The sequence below is a fragment of the Oncorhynchus gorbuscha genome, linkage group LG21, assembly GCF_021184085.1.
Source record: "Oncorhynchus gorbuscha isolate QuinsamMale2020 ecotype Even-year linkage group LG21, OgorEven_v1.0, whole genome shotgun sequence".
Classification (NCBI taxonomy): Eukaryota; Metazoa; Chordata; class Actinopteri; order Salmoniformes; family Salmonidae; genus Oncorhynchus; species Oncorhynchus gorbuscha.
Genome location: NC_060193.1, coordinates 55,320,493 through 55,339,623, shown reverse-complemented (window position 1 = coordinate 55,339,623; position 19,131 = coordinate 55,320,493). Strand labels below are relative to the sequence as shown.

At 45.1% G+C, this 19,131-nt stretch overlaps 1 protein-coding gene across 14 annotated transcripts in view; it reads right to left on the bottom strand.

The window, feature by feature from the left end:
• Window positions 1-708: 708 nt before the first annotated feature.
• LOC124007703 (inositol polyphosphate-4-phosphatase type I A-like) overlaps window positions 709-19,131 on the bottom strand; it is a 43,606-nt gene continuing 25,183 nt past the window's right edge. The window contains exons 8-24 of one of the 14 annotated variants that reach the window (XM_046318400.1): window positions 19,026-19,116; window positions 18,298-18,445; window positions 18,038-18,168; window positions 15,110-15,214; window positions 14,919-15,027; window positions 14,221-14,238; window positions 12,972-13,158; window positions 12,282-12,500; window positions 11,690-11,993; window positions 11,284-11,316; window positions 10,808-10,980; window positions 9,989-10,112; window positions 9,591-9,858; window positions 9,413-9,510; window positions 9,184-9,296; window positions 8,659-8,813; window positions 709-2,977 (exon numbers count right to left, since the gene is read on the bottom strand). In XM_046318400.1, the coding sequence (XP_046174356.1) occupies window positions 2,845-2,977; window positions 8,659-8,813; window positions 9,184-9,296; window positions 9,413-9,510; window positions 9,591-9,858; window positions 9,989-10,112; window positions 10,808-10,980; window positions 11,284-11,316; window positions 11,690-11,993; window positions 12,282-12,500; window positions 12,972-13,158; window positions 14,221-14,238; window positions 14,919-15,027; window positions 15,110-15,214; window positions 18,038-18,168; window positions 18,298-18,445; window positions 19,026-19,116 (2,409 nt within the window). In that variant the 3' untranslated portion in view covers window positions 709-2,844. Of the gene's footprint in view, window positions 2,978-3,110; window positions 7,513-8,658; window positions 8,814-9,183; window positions 9,297-9,412; window positions 9,511-9,590; window positions 9,859-9,988; window positions 10,113-10,807; window positions 10,981-11,283; window positions 11,317-11,689; window positions 11,994-12,281; window positions 12,501-12,971; window positions 13,159-14,220; window positions 14,239-14,918; window positions 15,028-15,109; window positions 15,215-18,037; window positions 18,169-18,297; window positions 18,446-19,025; window positions 19,117-19,131 lie in introns of those variants that run through there. The other 13 variants (XM_046318406.1, XM_046318410.1, XM_046318396.1 and 10 more) reach the window with 13 other exon arrangements.

Genomic DNA, 19,131 nt, shown 5'->3' with positions numbered 1-19,131 from the left:
GTGGACTGCTTATACCTGCCAAGGCTGTATTCTTAGCAGACTAGTTCTCCAAAACATTTCCTTAACGCAGTCAAACGTATTAAAATACCAATCTTTGGACATATCCTGAACAGTGGAGGAAAATATGTATATATTCCAGAGATGTTTTAGTCAAAATAAAGTGCGTCCAATATTAATGATTAAATAAAAATAATACAGGGTTATGGAGCTATAGGCAGAGTAGATTTGCATTCACTGTGCATCACTACGGGCCTGACAGTTGTCCAAGAAATTCGACCCGGCACTCCTTTGCAAAATGAGAAGTGAAAAATAAACCTAATTACCTCCACCTCTGGAAACAAGACACTGATCTCCATAGTGTGCCATATGCCAATGGGGCTGCCATTGTCTTCAAGTAGCACTGTATTTTAGGAATCAAAATGTGTTGAACCTTGTTTCTTTCTAGTTGTGACTATGAGTACATCACCAGACATAACTGGCTTCATATCTCTACAGCTTTGCTACTGTATAACAAGTGGCATCCTACTAGCCAGACAAGGTCTTTTGTTTTACTGTGGCTGTGACCTGGCTGCATGACATTTCACTCTAGCTGGAGTCACCCAGAGAAGGTTCTGGAATACAATGAATTGCAATGAGAAGAACGGAACCTTCCAACACCCAACATCTTGATGTAAACTTTCAAGTATTCCATTACAAAGACAAAACAAAGACGTTGAGCATTCTTTTATTAGCGTCAGATATTGATGAAAGCTTCATCTAAAGCAACAGACAGGCCTATACAGATATCCTCTTTGTGCAGGATACAAGATATGCACATTACGATAGAAAGAAATACAAATCCAATCCCAACACTTATTGAATTATACCCTATAGTATAGTACAGAAATGCAAAATAAAGTCTGCAGATAGCAAAATATGTGTCCAATAATACAAAAAATATTTATGAGCATGAAAGACACTACAGTAAACAATAGACTAAATGTACACAAACTGCATCTCACGGTTGAGTCTATGGGTAAATCCTGTCGTGTGCAGTACAGAAGTGCCTGTTGAAAAGCAAACATTATACATGAAGCTTTGGTACACACACACACACACACACACACACACACACACACACACACACACACACACACACACACACACACACACACACACACACACACACACACATTTGTAGGGTCAAGTCTCCTCTGGCTCAATTGTGTATCAAATTGCAATCTCATTAAATGTTGCAAAACATAAAGTCGACATTGCCGCTTGGTGGTGAAAATAGACGTGACAAATATGTTGTTGTTGAGCAGCACAGTTTCCAGATCAACGTACAATGTAACTCCCATACCGATAACATTCTACTGACTATTTTTACCCTGGTCAACAACGCCTGCCAACAAGACAATCCTAAAATAACAGTGCAACAAATGCAGAAAATGATCAGTGCTTCTTGGGTGTTTAAATGGTTTCCTACTGGCCTTTACTTGGTTCAACATTAGAACAGAAAATAATCTACTCGATTTCCTTTACAAGTCAATCTTATGTGTTATGTTTCATTTATTACCCTCAAACCAAACTTTTTCCAGAAATTAACTTGGTAAAAGAGGGAAGTGGATCTTTCTAGAACATTCATCGTTTTTTAATATTCCTCTTTAAGTCTTAAAGGAATAGTTCAGGATTTTGGCAATGAGGCCCTCTTTGTGCTAAGCTAGTTAGCATTGGCTCGCGAAACTACCTCTAACTTCACCCGACTCCCAGGTGAACCCGTGCCAAAATCCCAAACTATCCCTTTAAGACAGTGCTAGGTCTTCACAGTGAGCTGCCAGTTAATGCCACACAGCTAAACCCATTCACAATCACAACCCTTCATTTGGCAAAGAAGTTCAACGCAGGCTTTACAGATATGAAAAGGGAAACAGGACATCGGTGAGGTAGGCGTCAGACACTGAAAGCTCTGGTTGGTCTTGGGTTGCCATTGCAGTCGGTGGGACGTCTCTCTACAGGGTTTCTTAAACTATGGGTTGGGTTCCAAAGTGGGCCCTGGGCATGCAAGAGGTGGGTCGTGAGTTGTGAGAATACATCTCTAATCACGCACTATTTCGTCTTCATTTGGGTCACTGGTGAACCATTTGGGTCACAGGAGGATGGTCATTTTCTTATTTAGTTCTGGAGCTGAAACCATTGAAAGATCCCCTGCTCTACAGGATTAGAGTACTGCTAAATCCACGTGGGGAAGGAACCTTCATCAAGTCCGTCAGACTAGCTCGACTTCCACAATGTGTAGTCCATACGTCAAACACTCCCTAAATAAGAACTCTGAAATGCATAGGCTCTGGCCAATGACGCCAACCAAATGTACGAATCCCAGTTTACACGTTAACTCTGGGTTGAGAGACACGACTTTGAACATAGTCAGCATGAAGTAGCATCGACCCAGGATGAACGTTTGGTGACCTATAGATGGCCTGAGGCTCTGAAAATAACTAAAAGTCATCTGTGTATAGTGGTAAAGAATCAGTGACCGTCTTTTCAGGAAAACAACCTCCTTGCTGTATCTTGACTACGCTAAAAACGTGATTTAAACAGACAGTGTTGTTACTAGTCCCAACTGAAAGTACGTATGTGAGGTCTGAATAAATTGTATATCGTTTCTCAACTAGTAGTGGTTTGGCATTGTCCCCATTCCATAGGTTTTGATATTCTTCTTTGAAATTGAAAATATGCATCGATTCAGTGCACAGGCATTTACCACAGGACCTCCGCAACTACCGTAGGTTGAAGACCATTGATTCAGTTTTTATGCTGTTGTTGCTGCTGTCCCTATTACAATAGAATAGATTATGATCCAAATCAAGTGTCAACCTTCCCAAACGTTCCGTCGGGGGGCCTGTAATGTTTGGGGAAGGCCTTGAGCTGCAGACAGTTAAAAGCATACTTGCGACATCCCACGTTCTTCATGGTATTCTCCCGTCTGCAGCCCTCACTGGGAAAGGGAGGGGGAGGGGGAGAGGGAGGGGAGGAGGGAGGGGGAGGAGGGAGGGGAAGGGGGAGGGGAAGAGGGAGGGGAAGAGGGAGGGGGAGAGGGAGGGGAGGGGGAGAGGGAGGGTGGGGGGGGGGGAGAGGGAGGGAGGGGAGGGGGAGAGGGAGGGAGGGAGGGCAAGCACAGATAGAGAGGATGACAGCAAAGTGAAGAAAACAAAACAAAACAGGGCTCGTGTTAAAAGACAATGAGAAACCCAAAAACCAACCAACACATTGACGCCACTGTCAAAGAAACATGTGGGCAAAGCTAAAGCGAATGGACGGATTGTCCCGGGGAATATGGGGATGTTGTTGGAGGGAGCGGTACAGAACACTAATACTGTGTACAGAAGACCTGCTTTCTAGATAGAGTTACGAGCACCACAGATAAAGTGAAACAAGAGCAATAGCAAAACGCACAGACTTAAATGTTCTACATTCTAATTTCAATGCAACAGTTCCATTCCAGGGAAAACAAACAGAACTATTCAAATACTCTATAGTGAAGTATACACCTTCTCCTCTGATACATTTGGCATGACGTTTATTGCATGACGTTTATAATATAACAACATTAAAGCTGATTCTTTGGGCTGCTGACTAATTGACTGCTTTTTCACTTTCCAGAGAGAAGCATTAGAGAGAACGGGAGAAACGCCTACTATTTCAGAGCGAAAGGAAGAAAAGTCTACTATTTCAGAGAGAAGCATTAGAGAGAACGGGAGAAACGCCTACTATTTCAGAGAGAACGGGAGAAACGCCTACTATTTCAGAGAGAACGGGAGAAACGCCTACTATTTCAGAGAGAACGGGAGAAACGCCTACTATTTCAGAGAGAACGGGAGAAACGCCTACTATTTCAGAGAGAACGGGAGAAACGCCTACTATTTCAGAGAGAACGGGAGAAACGCCTACTATTTCAGAGCGAAAGGAAGAAAAGTCTACTATTTCAGAAAGAAAGGAAGAAAAGTCTACTATTTCAGAGAGAAAGGAAGAAAAGTCTACTATTTCAGAGAGAAAGGGAGAAAAGTCTACTATTTCAGAGAGAACGGGAGAAAAGTCTACCATTTCAGAGCGAAAGGGAGAAAAGTCTACTATTTCAGAGAGAAAGGGAGAAAAGTCTACTATTTCAGAGAGAAAGGAAGAAAAGTCTACTATTTCAGAGAGAAAGGAAGAAAAGTCTACTATTTCAGAGAGAACGGGAGAAAAGTCTACCATTTCAGAGCGAAAGGGAGAAAAGTCTACTATTTCAGAGAGAAAGGAAGAAAAGTCTACTATTTCAGAGAGAAAGGAAGAAAAGTCTACTATTTCAGAGAGAAACCGAGAGAAGGGGAGAAAAGTCTACCACGTCAGAGAGAAAGGGAGAAAGGATAGTATTTCAGAGCATATTCATAAATGGTTATCCAAGCAACCCTGATATTGGTTGGAACTTGGCAAAGTACCAGACAAGGGTTAATACAATGATATCTGGAACAGCAACTAGAATTTCTCCCTCTCATTATAGTGACACCTGCATGACGATGATGTAATCACATCAAACTTTCCATAAGAATACATATATTTAGCAAATATTGAGTATTTAGACAGACAAGCATGAAAATATAATGCAACACAATATAAATATATTCTCTATCGTCAAAAGCACTAAGGAATTCAAGAGAAACAGAAAAATAAAACTTGAGAATTGAGTCAGGAACTTGGTTTTAGTTGGAATATTCCTGGATTTAGCATCACTATGGTTACAACAAGTTTAACGCAGTGGGTTTCTTCATGGGAATTAAATACACCAGCAGAACAAACTGCCACCAGCACATCCTGCAATTCTCTACAACTTTAGAATGGGCTCCATGTATCCCCAGAATGGAGCAATCCAACTCTTTTCTTAGGACAGACTGGGTGACAAGCTTCTGTAGTATCATTACCAACCAGCAGGAGGAGCTATTTCACATTTGGTTGAAGCAAACGCCATCCTAACGTTGTACATACTGGGGATGTGTCCTAAATGGCGCCCTATTCCCTATATAGTACACTACTTTGACCAGGACCTATAGGGTTCTGGTCAAAATTAGTGCACTACATAGGGAAAAGTGTACCATTTGGGACAGACTTTGGGTGATGCTCTCATGGAGCACATTTTCCCCTGGCTGTCCCCTCAATCTCCTCCCATGGCTGACAGTCAGATGGTGTTTTCATGGGACAATAGAGGTAGTTCTACACCAGTATACTTATCAATAGATGATCTGATTTTATACATTTCTATAATTTACAATATGGATTTACAAGACTGAAAAAGTAAATACTGTAGAATACTGAGAAAGAAATACTGCATGTACTTACGTATTTGTTGATCATGTAAAATAGTAACATTGCACAAAAATCGGTAAAAATAAAAAACCTCTGAATATTCTAAACTAAACCATTGAACTAACCTAAATACACCATTAAACCCAGCCTAGCTTTCATACTAGTCACACATGTGAGAGGCCTATAAGAAGGTTGCATAAAGCTCAACCAACAAGGACAAAAGAATCCCTCCAGTTTTCCATTGTGGGTGTCGAGGAGTTGGAAATGAGGGGTGGAGGGGATGTAAGACAAGCGTGACAATCTCACAGAGGCTATTTTGGGACGGATGGTCCATTTCTTTAGTAGGTCACTTTAGATTGGATTGAGTGTGACCGTCTTGGGACGTAACACTGAAGACAGGTATTATACTGATTCAAATGGAGAGAGGCTATGGGGCTGGAAAACGATAATACCACTAGTCTACATATTAATGAGTGCATATACCATTAGATAGCTAATCATGTTTTTATGGGACTAGATAGCAACTACTGTATATGAGAATGGTGTGTGGACTCTCTCGGCAGACACCAGGAAGTCCAGAGTGCAAGGCTTGGAAGTAACCCAAAGAGTCTGATATCAAATCTCCCTTTCTAGGGCACTTCTCTGTGGAAGCGGGATGGATTTGGGCTGCTGGGAGATGTGGAAGTAATACTTTGACCTGGAATAAAGATCCAAGACCTGTATCTACCATCTGAGACCTGGCTAAAACATTTGGCACAACAAGCATGGGCTGTGTCTCAAATCATCCCCTATATTTAGTGCACTACTGGTAAGAGGTAGTGCATCATTTGGTGGTAGGGAGCCATGAGGTTCGCCCATGTACATTCTCTTCATCTTCTCTGTCATTTCCATAGAACTGCAACCCTTATAGGTTCTCAAACAAAGAACCAATTCATATATACAAACTCTATAGTAAATAGGAAACTTGGTACAGGCATGAAATTAAATCTGATAATTTTTAGTTTAACACTTTGGAAAAACTACACTGCATAATCCAACAAGCCAACAAAGCTCCCCTGAAATATCATACATTCCCAGAATTAGCCAATTCAAATTGCTCCGACCAAGATGAAACTGTGTCAATTGGCAAGACAAGCAAATAACCTTCATTAAGATGACAACGTTGATACAAAAGTGCATTGGTTTAAAGTGAACGTGGACACAAGTCTCTCCTGCTGTAAGAGTAGGAAGGCCCGAGGAACAACAACAAAATGGCCACCAGATCAAAACAACATCAGCTTGATATTGCATGGCCAAGCCGTCCCTTGGCTTATGCTGTATGCAAACCTTATGGAAGACGTAAACGTCAAGCAAGCCAGAACATTTGCATGACTGAAAATAAGCTCTGTGCAAAACCAAAGGATCCATGGCATCATATTATCATAATAGCATGGTTATAATCATGTCATGAGTTGGGAAGCGGCATTATAAATACTCAAGGACAACTGGGACAAAACTTCCATTAAATTCAGCTAAAACTTCTTAAGGGCTATATTTCAAAGTTTCTCTCCATACTCTCAGTTTGTTTTTGATTGTTGTAAAACAATGGTTGTTAAACTGAGAAATATGTCAGAACACTGACAGTAACAGTCTCATACAGTACTGCACATAGACCTTTAGACCAGCTTCCTGCTCTGACTGGATTGGTTAGGACAGAGAGCAGGGCCGGAGGAGTGCTGGCTGCCCATTGGGTGGAACAGCTGGCAGTTTAGCCGAGTGACGCACATAAAGTCCAGTCAGGTACACACGGTCTGCCCTTGACCAATCAGAGGGTTCTCGCGGCTGAGCTCCCGACAGACTGACATAGAGCGACTGACTGACTCCCTGTCTTCCTCCTTGACTGACAAACTAACGTTTTGCCTTTCTTCCTGACCGACTGACTGACTGATGGACACACTGGGGGGAACGGGCAGAGAGAAGAGGTGAATAGAGGTCGAGAGTAGGTGGGGCTGGGTGGCAGAGGGGCTGTGCCTTCAGCTGCAGCGGAGCTTGGCCAGGAAGTAGGCGACGCTGAGGAACAGCCAGACGACCAGCAGGTTGGGGCTGAGGGCCAGCAGGGGCAGGGAGTACAGCAGGCTGGGGTCCAGCCTGAAATCCCGCACAGGCAACAGGCCACTCAGGTTCTTCTGGGTGACCCCCTCCCTGGTCCCAATGCTGCGGAGAGGGGGAGGGAGGGAGGAGAAGCCGGGGCCAAAAAGTACAGGTGGCATGGATGGATAGATAGATGGACACGTGCATTGGGACAGGGATGAAGTGGCCAATAAGAGTGGAGGAGATGGTAATACACAATATGAATGATATGTGGTGGCCATGATCAGCCATGGATAACAAAGAGATACCAGTGATGGTGCAGGTGGGGTGTGATAACATGAAGGTTAGGGCCACAGCCAGTGCAATGGAACGTGAAAAGACCCATTCAGCCAGAAAACAAATCCCAAACAAGAAACACCCCAAATTAAAAATGGATAAAGGAAATCATTCCAACCAAAAACATGAGAAATGATAGACAAATACATTGTCATAAAAGAGGAAGAGAAAGAGAGAAAGGAAAAAAATTAAGAGAAATGTTCTGCATCTTTATGAAAGAAAAGATCAAGAGGTAAGAAGAAGACAGTGATGAGTCTCCATGTTCATACCACAGACAACAGATATGGGGGTAGGGAGAGAGGGGGGGGGGGGTTGTGCTCCAATCCATTTCATTTCAGTCAAGTCATTGAATTTGGATTCACTTCCTGAATAGCAGGTGGGGGGGTATGCCAGCCTCAAGCCATGCACTTAAAATTCCCCATACCAAATAGGAACAGGAAGTGGGCAGGTGAAGAGAGGAGCGAGAGACCATGCAGGGAGCTGCAGGACAGCATGGCATTACTACCCAACAGATCTTTCACATAACCTACTGTACCCTACAGGGCTCCTGTTCTGGGAGTCGTCACATCCTTACACAAGGTTTCTGCTCCTTCTACCCTCCTCCACTTCATCTAGCCCTTCATCTTCTCAGCAAGCAGTGTCAGAGAACAGGGGGATGGGGTTGGAGGAGAGCTGGATAGGGGGATGATGTGGGGGTATGGAAAGCGAGCTCTGTCATCATGGGGGAGCATTCTCCACAAACTGGCTGGACAGACTGTCAAGCAGATGCTGCATGAGGAACCAATGCTAATTACAGAGAATTAAAATAGAACCTATATATATATTTTTTTTAAATGGGGGAGAAGGGACCCTGTAGTTGGCACTGTCCCAGCATATGTAGCGAGCAATATGTGTGCGTTTCATTTTAGTTCAGGCAGTGGGCTGGACACCTACCTGCGCATGCAGTCGAGGGCCTGGGAGAAGACCTGTGGGGCCATGCCATGTTCGTGCTGTAGGATCAGACACTGCTCCAGGGTGACGGACATGGCCGTGCGGTCCTTAGCACTCTTACAGCTGGTGAAACGCACACCATTCAGACGACGACAGATCTGGGGAGGAGAGATACCAGGAAATAATAGACAGCAGGCTGCTCACTACAGAATTATTATTCAGGCCTGCTCTGGACCCTCATTAGTAACATCCATACAGAAGGAAATGGACTGGACCCTCATTAGAAGGAAATGGAACATCCCATACAGAAGGAAATGGACTGGACCCATCATCCATACAGAAGGAAATGGAACATCCCATACAGAAAGGAAATGAAATGGACTGGACCCTCATTAGTAACATCCATACAGAAGGAAATGGAGACTGGACTGGACCCTCATTAGTAACATCCATACAGAAGAAATGGACATCTCATCCATACAGAAGGAAATAATTCATTCATGGCCCTGCAGCGAAAAATGGGCACACCTCTGCTGCCTGCCACAGGATGTCTACGTTCTTGTTCTTCCTGGCGTGGACGTTCTGTCCCAGGAACCTCAGCAGCTCTGGTAGACACGTCTGGGAACGGGACCTGGGCAGGCCTGAGACCAGGAGAGGGGGGGGGGGTGTTATAGGCTACATCTTAACAATATTCTCCATATAAGGCCAATTACTTCAGGTAGGACCATATAGGGCCATTTACTTCATGGTGACTTACAGTCCTCAGGTAGGACCTCCTTGAACTGTTGATAGTAGGAGTTGAGTCTGGCCAGACTCTCTAGGTTAATGATCTCCTGCAGAGATGTGTCTCCAAACCTGTCACAAACAGGAGACATGTCAACAATACAGGGACATCACCACTCTTCATCCCTCCATCATTCCTCCCCCCCGCTCACTTCTCTGCCAGCGTCTGCTGTTCGTTGATTCCCACGTTGAAGAGCACCGGCTGGACGCGCAGCAGCATGCCGTTCTGGATCTCCCGCGGCAACGCGTCAAACATGGTCTCCGGCAACGGGATGCGGACGTTGAAGCCGTCCCGGTTGCCAGTGATGACTGGCAGCATGTCGGGGCAGGAGCTGGAGGTTGCCTGGGTCACCTTGAAGGTAACGTTCCGTAGGTCCATGATGCCAACCGACATGTCCTCCAACATGGACAGCTCCTCGCCTGGGAGGTGGGAGGTATGTGAGAGAGTGAACAATCATTAAACAGAGAAAGAGAATGAGAGAGATAAAGAACGAGAGAGATAAAGAACGAGAGAGATAAAGAACGAGAGAGCGAAGAGTGTGTAATTTACCGTAGGTGCTGAGCAGAGACTCAAACTGGGCCAGCAGGCCGATGGTGTAGAGCTGCCTGAGGAAGCCATCGTCACGGAGACAGTTCCTCAGCTTGATGATGAAGCCACAGATGAGGGCAGTGAGCTGGAGACAGATATTAACATTAACACTGAGTATACAAAACATTAGGAACATCTGCTCTTTCCATGTCACTGACCAAACTATGATCCCTTATTGATGTCACCTGTTAAATCTCCCTTAAAATCAGTGTAGATAAAGGGGAGGAGACAGTTTAAAGAAGGATTTTTAAGCATTGAGACAATTAACACATGGATTGTATGTGTGTGCATTCAGAGGGTGAATGGACAAGACAAAACATTGAATTGCCTTTGAACAGGGTAAGGTAGTAGGTGTCAGGCGCACCGGTTTGAGTGTGTCAAGAACTGCAACGCTGCTGGGTTTTTCACACAACAGTTTCCCGTGTGTATCAAGAAGGGTCCACCAACCAAAGGACATCCAGCCAACAAGACAACTGTGGGAAGTATTGGAGTCAACATGGGCCAGTATCCCTGTGGAACACTTTCGACACCTTGTAGTCCATGCCCTGACAAATTGAGGATGTTCTGAGGGCAAAAAGAGGGGCGGTGCTACTCAATATTAGGAATTGTTCCTAATTTTGGTATACTCAGTGTATATTCATTTTTTTATTTACACATATTACTCTACCTCACTGCTTGTGTCTGTATGTATGCGCACATGTGTGTTTGCTAATGGGCGTCTGTGCACACATGTATTTGCATCTGCGTGTGTGCGCACGTCAGTGTGTGTCCAGTGCTGACCGTCTGGCAGAAGACCACGTCTCGTCTGTACTGCAGGGAGAGGTCCATGGCGATGGTAGGAGCACTGTCCTGCATCAACAGGAACACCATGGAGCTCTTAGCCTTGTCACTCATCATAGCCACACACTCTGTCAGCGTGGTGAGGAGAGGGTACAGGGCCTCGCTCCACTCCCCTGGGCCAGACACACAGTAACAAAAACAGTAACACACACACACACTATGCACTCTTCTGCATTGAAAGCATCCTGAGAGACCCTTAAACTGCTGCTGCAACTCCTTCATAGAATGTGAGACAATAACATGTGACAACACATTGGCCTTTAAGTCCTTCATCTCTGATAAGGTACTAGAAACAGAGGTCATACAGACGGTGTGATATATAGAGCTAGACGAAGCAGTGGCACTGAGCTGGGCTGCAGTTAGAAGCAGTCAGAGAGACAGGGGGACAGAAGCTGGGGAGAGGACAGAGCTCTTACCTGGGAAAGCCTCCTCACCACTGGGGCTGCCATCTGGAAGGGGTGGAGGTGCCACATGCATGGTTAGGGAGCACCACCAGCAACATGGCAGACAGCACACAGTACAGTAAGCACATAATAAGCTAGATGGCTACAGTACGTAGGCTGAGCTGGCACATAGGAGGCCACAGCAACGGGACTTTGGCTGGCCTCCAGAATATAACAAGGACTGACAGACCTACCTAACACAGAGAAAAATCATTCACAAATTTACATCTTTGGAATGTTTAATACTGCACAAAAACAAGGTAGACCAATTCTAATAGGTTGAGATATGATGAATATGATAGCAGTATGATGATAGGACAAATGTGCATGACAAAGCAAAAAAGCAAGTGAAGTGAAGTAAGAAAGGAAAGAAACCTACATGGGGTTTTGTCAGGGCTGGGTGGGCATGCATGAGTCAGATTCAGGGTGAGAGCAGGCAGGAGGGAGGATGATGATGGTGAGGAAGGTAGTGATGATGAAGGCTCCTCCTGGGTCATGCAGTCGGGGTTGATCCAGAACGCCCTGGTACTCTGGTTACCTTTCTTACTGCTGCCGCCCTGCTGGTGGCCTGGGGTAGTGTCCCCCTGGCTGCTGTTGCCAGGGAGACGGTCCTTCTGAAGGAGTTTGTCCACCCGCTGGATGATACACTCCAGACTCTTGTCTACATTTACCCACACCTTCTCCTGGGGGGGAGGGAATGAAGAACAGGAATAGAAAAGAGAACAGGGGAAGAGTTTAGGGGAAGAGAGGAGAAGGGAGGAGAGACTAGAATAAACAAAAGCCAATCAAATGTAGTGTTCCAGTCTAGACATCTGATGGACCAACAAACCAAACAAAAACACAAAAATCCCCCAGTAAACACACTTCTTTCTTCCTTACATACTGGAACTGGATTTTAGTGCTCCTAAACCATGAAGGCTAAACTGGAGTTGACCTGTGAACCCCTGAGCCCCGGTGACCCCTTGCCTTACCCACTCCTCCTCGTGCCAGTCGACGTGCAGCGAGGACCGGCTGTTGCATCCGCTCCACTTGGCCAGCAGTGTGTCCTGGTCGTTGCGCAGGACTACTTGATCGGTGGCGTCGGCGGAGGGTGACGCCTTGGAGGCGATGTACTCAGGACGTGCCGCGTTCAGCGCCTGGATGGCCGAGGCCAGCAGTTTGCAGTCACACTCCGTCACCAGCTGGCGAGTCTGAAGGGTAAAGGTCATACGAACCACACAGCGGGAATTGAGCCAAGCAAGATATGCCGTTCTGTATTCTCGTCCGTCCACATGACAAATTACACTGGTCAAATAATATATCAATCTCTTTGGGTTTATGACTGAAGAGTAAATACACACCCCACAAAGGTCAGTAAAACAGCATAAACATACCTGCTACCAGGCCAGGGGCTCTCCTTCCCAAACAGACCTGGTACCAGGCCAGGGGCTCTCCTTCCCCAACAGACCTGCTACCAGGCCAGGGGCTCTCCTTCCTCAACAGACCTGGTACCAGGCCAGGGGCTCTCCTTCACAAACAGACCTGGTACCAGGCCAGGGGCTCTCCTTCACCAACAGACCTGGTACCAGGCCAGGGGCTCTCCCTCACAAACAGACCTGGTACCAGGCCAGGGGCTCTCCCTCACAAACAGACCTGGTAACAGGCTAGAGGCTTTCCCTCACCTTATCAGCCAGGATGGCAAGGGTCCTCTCCAGACCGTTGGCAGAGCGGTCCTTGGCGGCGCGAGACAGCCTCTCAGCATAGTAGCTGACCTGGGTCTTCAGGGTGTTTATGTGGGAGATGATCTCCTTGGCCCGGACAATGTCCTGGGGGATGTACACTATAGACTGACAGCTGGACAGGGCACTGCTGCAGGGACAGACAGGGTGGGGTGTTCAGAGAACACAGCATTTACCCTGAATCACAGACATGTAGACACAGAGACAGTAGTCACAGACACGCAGGGACAGTAGTCACAGACACAGTAGTCACAGACACAGTAGTCACTGACAGACGTAGACGCAGTAGTCAGACAGACGTAGACGCACAGACAGTAGACAGACAGACAGTAGACGTAGACGCACAGACAGTAGACGTAGACGCAGAGAAAAGTCACAGACACGCAGAGACAGTAGTCACAGACAGTAGACGTAGACGCAGAGACTAGTCACAGACACGCAGAGACAGTAGTCACAGACAGTAGAGGTAGACGAAGAGACAGTAGTCAGACACGTAGACGCAGACAGAGACAGTCTTCACAGACATGTAGACACATACAGAGAGACACAGAAGAGGCAGACAGCAGACGCAGATGTGTAGACAAAGATGGTAAGAGCACACACAGGAACGTGAGACTGAATGTGCACTGCATTCTGGGAACTGAAGGAGATTGTACTTCTGCAACATTCTCTCACACTGCTTGACAGATTACACACCTGGCTGCATACAATACAGCTGAATAATTAAACTCTGCTAGAATATTCTACTCTGCAGGTCTGGGACTGAGGTGAGCATCCATATCTGCATGCACAAGCCTGTTCCTCACCTGGAACACAGACAACACTATCTAGACATAGAACCACAGATGTTCAGAGTGAGGCAGACTGTTGAAGATGTAGAATGTACAATGCTATTGTTATGGATCTGTCGGTCTCTGTAGTTCTATGCCTCAAACCCCATAGCAAGCGCTCTACTGAAGATCACCCTCTGTCCATATAGAGTAGCTTACGATGGTACTCACAGGCAGCCATTGTGGATTCACACTTACAGTGGTGAAACACAGGTAGGTGACTGAGTGACTCACAGCCTTACAGCTAAAACAACAAACTCAGTGACGGCGAACAGACAATTATTTCCGTGCAGAAAGAACCAAACAAACAGTGGGGAGGATAAAATGACTAAAGAACAGAATCAGAGAACATAGGAACTCACCATTCTTCCTCATAAACGCTGATTAGAAAATAAAGATGCAATTGGAAAAAATTAAAAAGCCAGAAAACTGGAAATCATCTTTGAAATATATAATATAATTAAGGGAAAATGCCAAGGCTAAAAGCAGCATAGCATGTAGTGTATAATGAGAAAACAGCAGAAAGTCGGCCGTCAAAATGCGGATCATGCAGTAGCACAAGAACAAGGGATAAACAGACGTACATGGATTTGATAAATGAGGCTTTGCATTTGACAGTATGTTGTGGGGTATCCTTCATTAACCACATACATAATATCATTCTCAGGATGTGATTCTCAACTGTATAATGACGTTAATGTTTCGACAGAAGCAGTGGTTTGTGTTTAATGCAGGTATTCATTCTGCCTAATGGTTAAAACCTGTTAAAAGACCGTAAACATGTTTCGATGTTGTACCATTTTAAAAGGGGATGGGGAGAGATACAAGGGTGTTTCTCTACCAAAAACAGACTTAGGATTCACTTGATTAGAAACTTGTCCGTTAAAAACAAGAGACTTAAAAAGCCAAACACAGCCAGATAGCCTGTCAGTAGGGTTGTTAGCTGAAAAAATGTCATAAGATTAGTGAGCATTGGCAGCAAGAAGGATACATCTAATACAACCAAGGTTCTACCGCAGTTCCACCTGGGTTCCACCTCTTTGTGAGGTTCTGTACTCACTGTTTCTTGGCCTCCTCAAACTTGGTGATTTGCTTGCGCAGGCCGCTGTTCTTGAAGCCCTGGTAGTGGGCGGCGGGAGCCCCGATAGTCACCACGTCATACGTGTGGTCTGGGGGGAACATAACTATTAAGGCCAAAGTGGAGAGCTGCATGAACATCCAGGGGGGAACAGGGTATGGGGCTCAGCTCACCAAAGCCAGACTCATCCTGCACCCTCATCCTCTGGACATGAAGGTTGGTGGGTATGAACTCCAGCTTCCTCTCTGCCTTCAGGTTACTGGCCTTGAACGACGGACCTGGAGGAAAGACCAGACAAAAAAGAGAGGGGTGGAATAGACAGAGTGGGATTCTCATGTTAAACCACAACAAACCACCTTAAACATAGTTATCTGAGGCTGAAATAAGTTTGTGTATGTGTGTGTGTGTGTGTGTGTGTGTGTGTAGTACTAACCCTTGTAGTTGGTACGGTGTGGGGGTGAATCAGAATTAGTTGGGTAACATAGATAAGAGGTTTTATTTTCATAATATACTTGTGAGATACTTGTAATTTAGAATGTATATTTTTGGACTATAGTGTTGGCAGTTTGCAGTTATCCTTTCTCTGCTAGGGCTCAGTTACTTGGGCCCCAGAGAGGGGAGAGGTCAGGCTTGTCTTCATATGTGAAAATATATTTTAAACCATGTGAAGGGATGATTGAGGGGGAACCAATTATCTCTTGGCTCCACAATGTCTGTGTGCTAGTCACTCCCTACTTTTCTCATTGGGGAGAGGAGGATGGCAGTGTCTGGAACCATTGTATGTCCCCTCTGAGGTTGCCCTTATCTTTCCCCAGTGTATGACCTAAGAGGCTCACTGTCTTCAGTGAGTTTTTCCAGATTTGGGTGTATTTGAGATGGGAGTATATAGAATTGACAATTGATATATGCCACTGGATGAGGAAATGTTTTGGTACTATGTTGTACCAAGAACGAGATAAGAACTTTGTTTATGAGACCAAACTGAACAATAATTTATAGCTAATGCTGTCTGGCTATGCGCACATATGTCAGAGTCAAGGCCCGCGGGCCACATCCGGCCCGCGAGAAGGTTTTTTACGGCCCCTGGGATGATCTTGATTTATTATTAGAACCGGCCCGCAGACCGCAGCAAGCCGGCAGCCCGCAGATCTTTTACACGCACCAATACTACATTTCCCACAATGCAACGGTGACGCACCGAGCAGTAGGCTGCTTCATTTCAATATTTATTGGCACAGCAGTTGTCAGCATCACAGTAAAATTAACTTTCAGATACCCATCAAAAATGGCAAAACGGAAGGTGGACACTGAGAACCGGGGGTTTCAAACAAGGTGGGAGTCGGAGTATTTGTTCACGGAGGTAGCTGGAAAACCTGTGTGTCTTCTGTGTGGAGAAAGTGTGGCGGTACTGAAAGAGTATAATCTGAGACGACATTATGAAACGAAACACGCGGACAAAAACAAGAATATGGACATGGAACAAAGGCTACAAAAGGCAGAGGAATTAAAACGAGGCCTCAAATCTCGACAGGCTCTGTTCAAAAAGCCAAATCACAAGGCCAGGCTGCTGTCAAGGCCAGTTTTATTTTGGCAGAAGAGATCGCTAAATCAGCCCGGCCATTTACGGAGGGGGATTTCATCAAAAACTGCATGATTAAAGTTTGTGACGAAGTTTGCCCAGAAAAAAGGCAACTCTTTTTAAATGTGAGTCTGAGCAGAAACACCATTGCCGAGAGAGTAGACCAGTTGTCCATCAATCTAAAAGAGCAGCTTGTGAAAAAGGGAAAAGATTTCATTGCATATTCCTTGGCTGTGGATGAGAGCACCGACATTTCTGACATTGCCCAGTTGTCAATTTTCATCCGCGGAGTGGACTCCAGCCTAAGCGTGACAGAGGAGTTTTTGGCTTTACGTCCTATGCATGGCACAACTACGGGGCATGATTTGTATGAAGAGGTGTCAAGATGTGTAAATGAGATGGAGCTGCCTTGGGAAAAACTCGTGGGTTTGACAACCGACGGAGCACCTGCGATGTGTGGACACAGGAGCGGACTGGTGGAGAAGATACGGGAAAAGATGCAAGAGGAAAACGCGACAGGTGAGCTGACAGCTTATCATTGTATCATACACCAGGAAGCGTTGTGCGGTAAAGCCTTGAAAATGGAGCATGTAATGAGCATCATCACGCGCACAGTTAACTTTATCAGAGCCAAAGGTTTGAATCACCGCCAGTTCAAGGCATTTCTGACGGAGTTAGAAACGGAGCATGGTGATTTGCCTTATCACACAGAGGTGCGATGGCTAAGCCAGGGAAAGGTGCTTCAAAGATGTTTCGAGCTTCGTGAGGAGATTTGTCTGTTATATTTTAAAAATATTTCAGTTGAGTGGATGATAGAAAATTGCTATTATTGTTTTTTTCTTTGAAGTAAATTTAGCCCACTTTTGCTAAAATAGAAAATATAGGCTACTGATGGTGCCTTGAATACCGGTTTCTTTCATTTAATGTTCATGTTATGGGGATTTTTATATAAAGGAAATTTGTCTTTTGTGTCTGTTGAAAATTAAAGATTACTGACAGAGCCATAAGAAAATATTGCTTTATTTATCTGATCATATTGGAATATATTTGTTAGGTTTTCAGTAGGTTCAATTAGGTTCACTAGACTATATGCGTCATTTAAAAAAAATTCAATGAACATTCGAACAGTCCGGCCCTCGGCTTGTAGCTAAATTTTTTATTTGGCCCTCCGTCCATTTGACTTTGACACCCCTGGGCTATGGGGATACTCCTCTCTCAAGTAAAATCTTTCCTTGTGAAAGTTCCTATTATCTGTGGTTTGTCATGTCGACTAGGGGTGTGGATCTTTGCTATAAAAGATCTCAGTTGCCATTATGTTGACCACTCAACTTTTCATTAGAGATACTGAAATGTTGAAAGTCAAAATGCTATTGCAAAACCTTCATTATTATTAAAGGTGAAGATTAAGCATAACTCTGACTGGTGTGTGATTTTCTCTCTCATCATTTGGTAATACAGGAAATTTCCACGACAGAGGTCAGAGAGAGTCTCCTGATAAATTGTGCGTGTGTACAGTACTAACCCTTGTAGTTGGTGAGGTCAGAGAGAGTCTCCTGGTATGCGAGGATGATGTTCTGGTACTGAGTGACTATCTGTCGTCGTAGGTTCTCCCAGCATGGTGACAACTCCCCCAGCTCCTCCAGCTCACAAACCCTGAACACACACACTTCGGCAACTCAGGCATTAAATGAGATTTTATTAATGCACAATCAATTAACAAATCCCTGGACACGGTCACAAATGTGCATGTCGGTGTGTGTGTGAATATGTGTAGTAGTGTACCTGACAGCGTCCTCCTCCAGCAGTAGTTTGACATACTGTCTGGGGATGTTGAGAGACAACACACTTTCAGCCATCTGTTCTAGCACCCGCAGGTGGTGACCGTCCGTGGTGGGGAAACGGTACATTCTGGACATGGTGCCTCCAAACACTGAGAGACACACACACACACGGAACATGCTCAACATCATCTAACACAATCTCTGAATCATTTATTTTTCTCCACAGTCGAGTAATAAATGATAAAGGAGCTGTATATTTGAAGGTCACATTTTGTCTCAGGGGGGATTTAAAGTATAAGAGGAGCATGTGAAAAAATATTTCCTTCCCAGAGGACAATAAGCCATTCCACTGTATACAGATGTCTGTCCAGACACACACACACACACACATCTGAGAGTGGTGACTAAGAAAAGCAACAATCTCTCACTGAGCGTACGGGTAATGACATTACTCAGTGAAACCTGCTAACATCCAGCCATGAGGGACGGATCGGATGGATGTCCAATCAAATCATTTAGAGTCGCAGAAATCATTTTTTAGAACAGAATCACATTAGGTGAAATGTTACGGAAGACGAACACCGAACTGCATTCGTCTCAGGTGACACATGAATTATTGGCGCCTGCTTACAAAGTGTCTCAGTGGAGAGACAGGCTCTTCTAGTGGGCTTTGGTAGAGGTGGTGCCAGTGGGCTGAAATAATGGGACAGACCCAGCTGTCCCTCCTACCTGATGTCAGCAGGGTGTCTTTGCATAAAGATGCATATTTGGCTCTGACACCCATGGATTCTGTCAGGCTCTCATCCACTGGAAGCACGGTCTGTGGCACACAGGG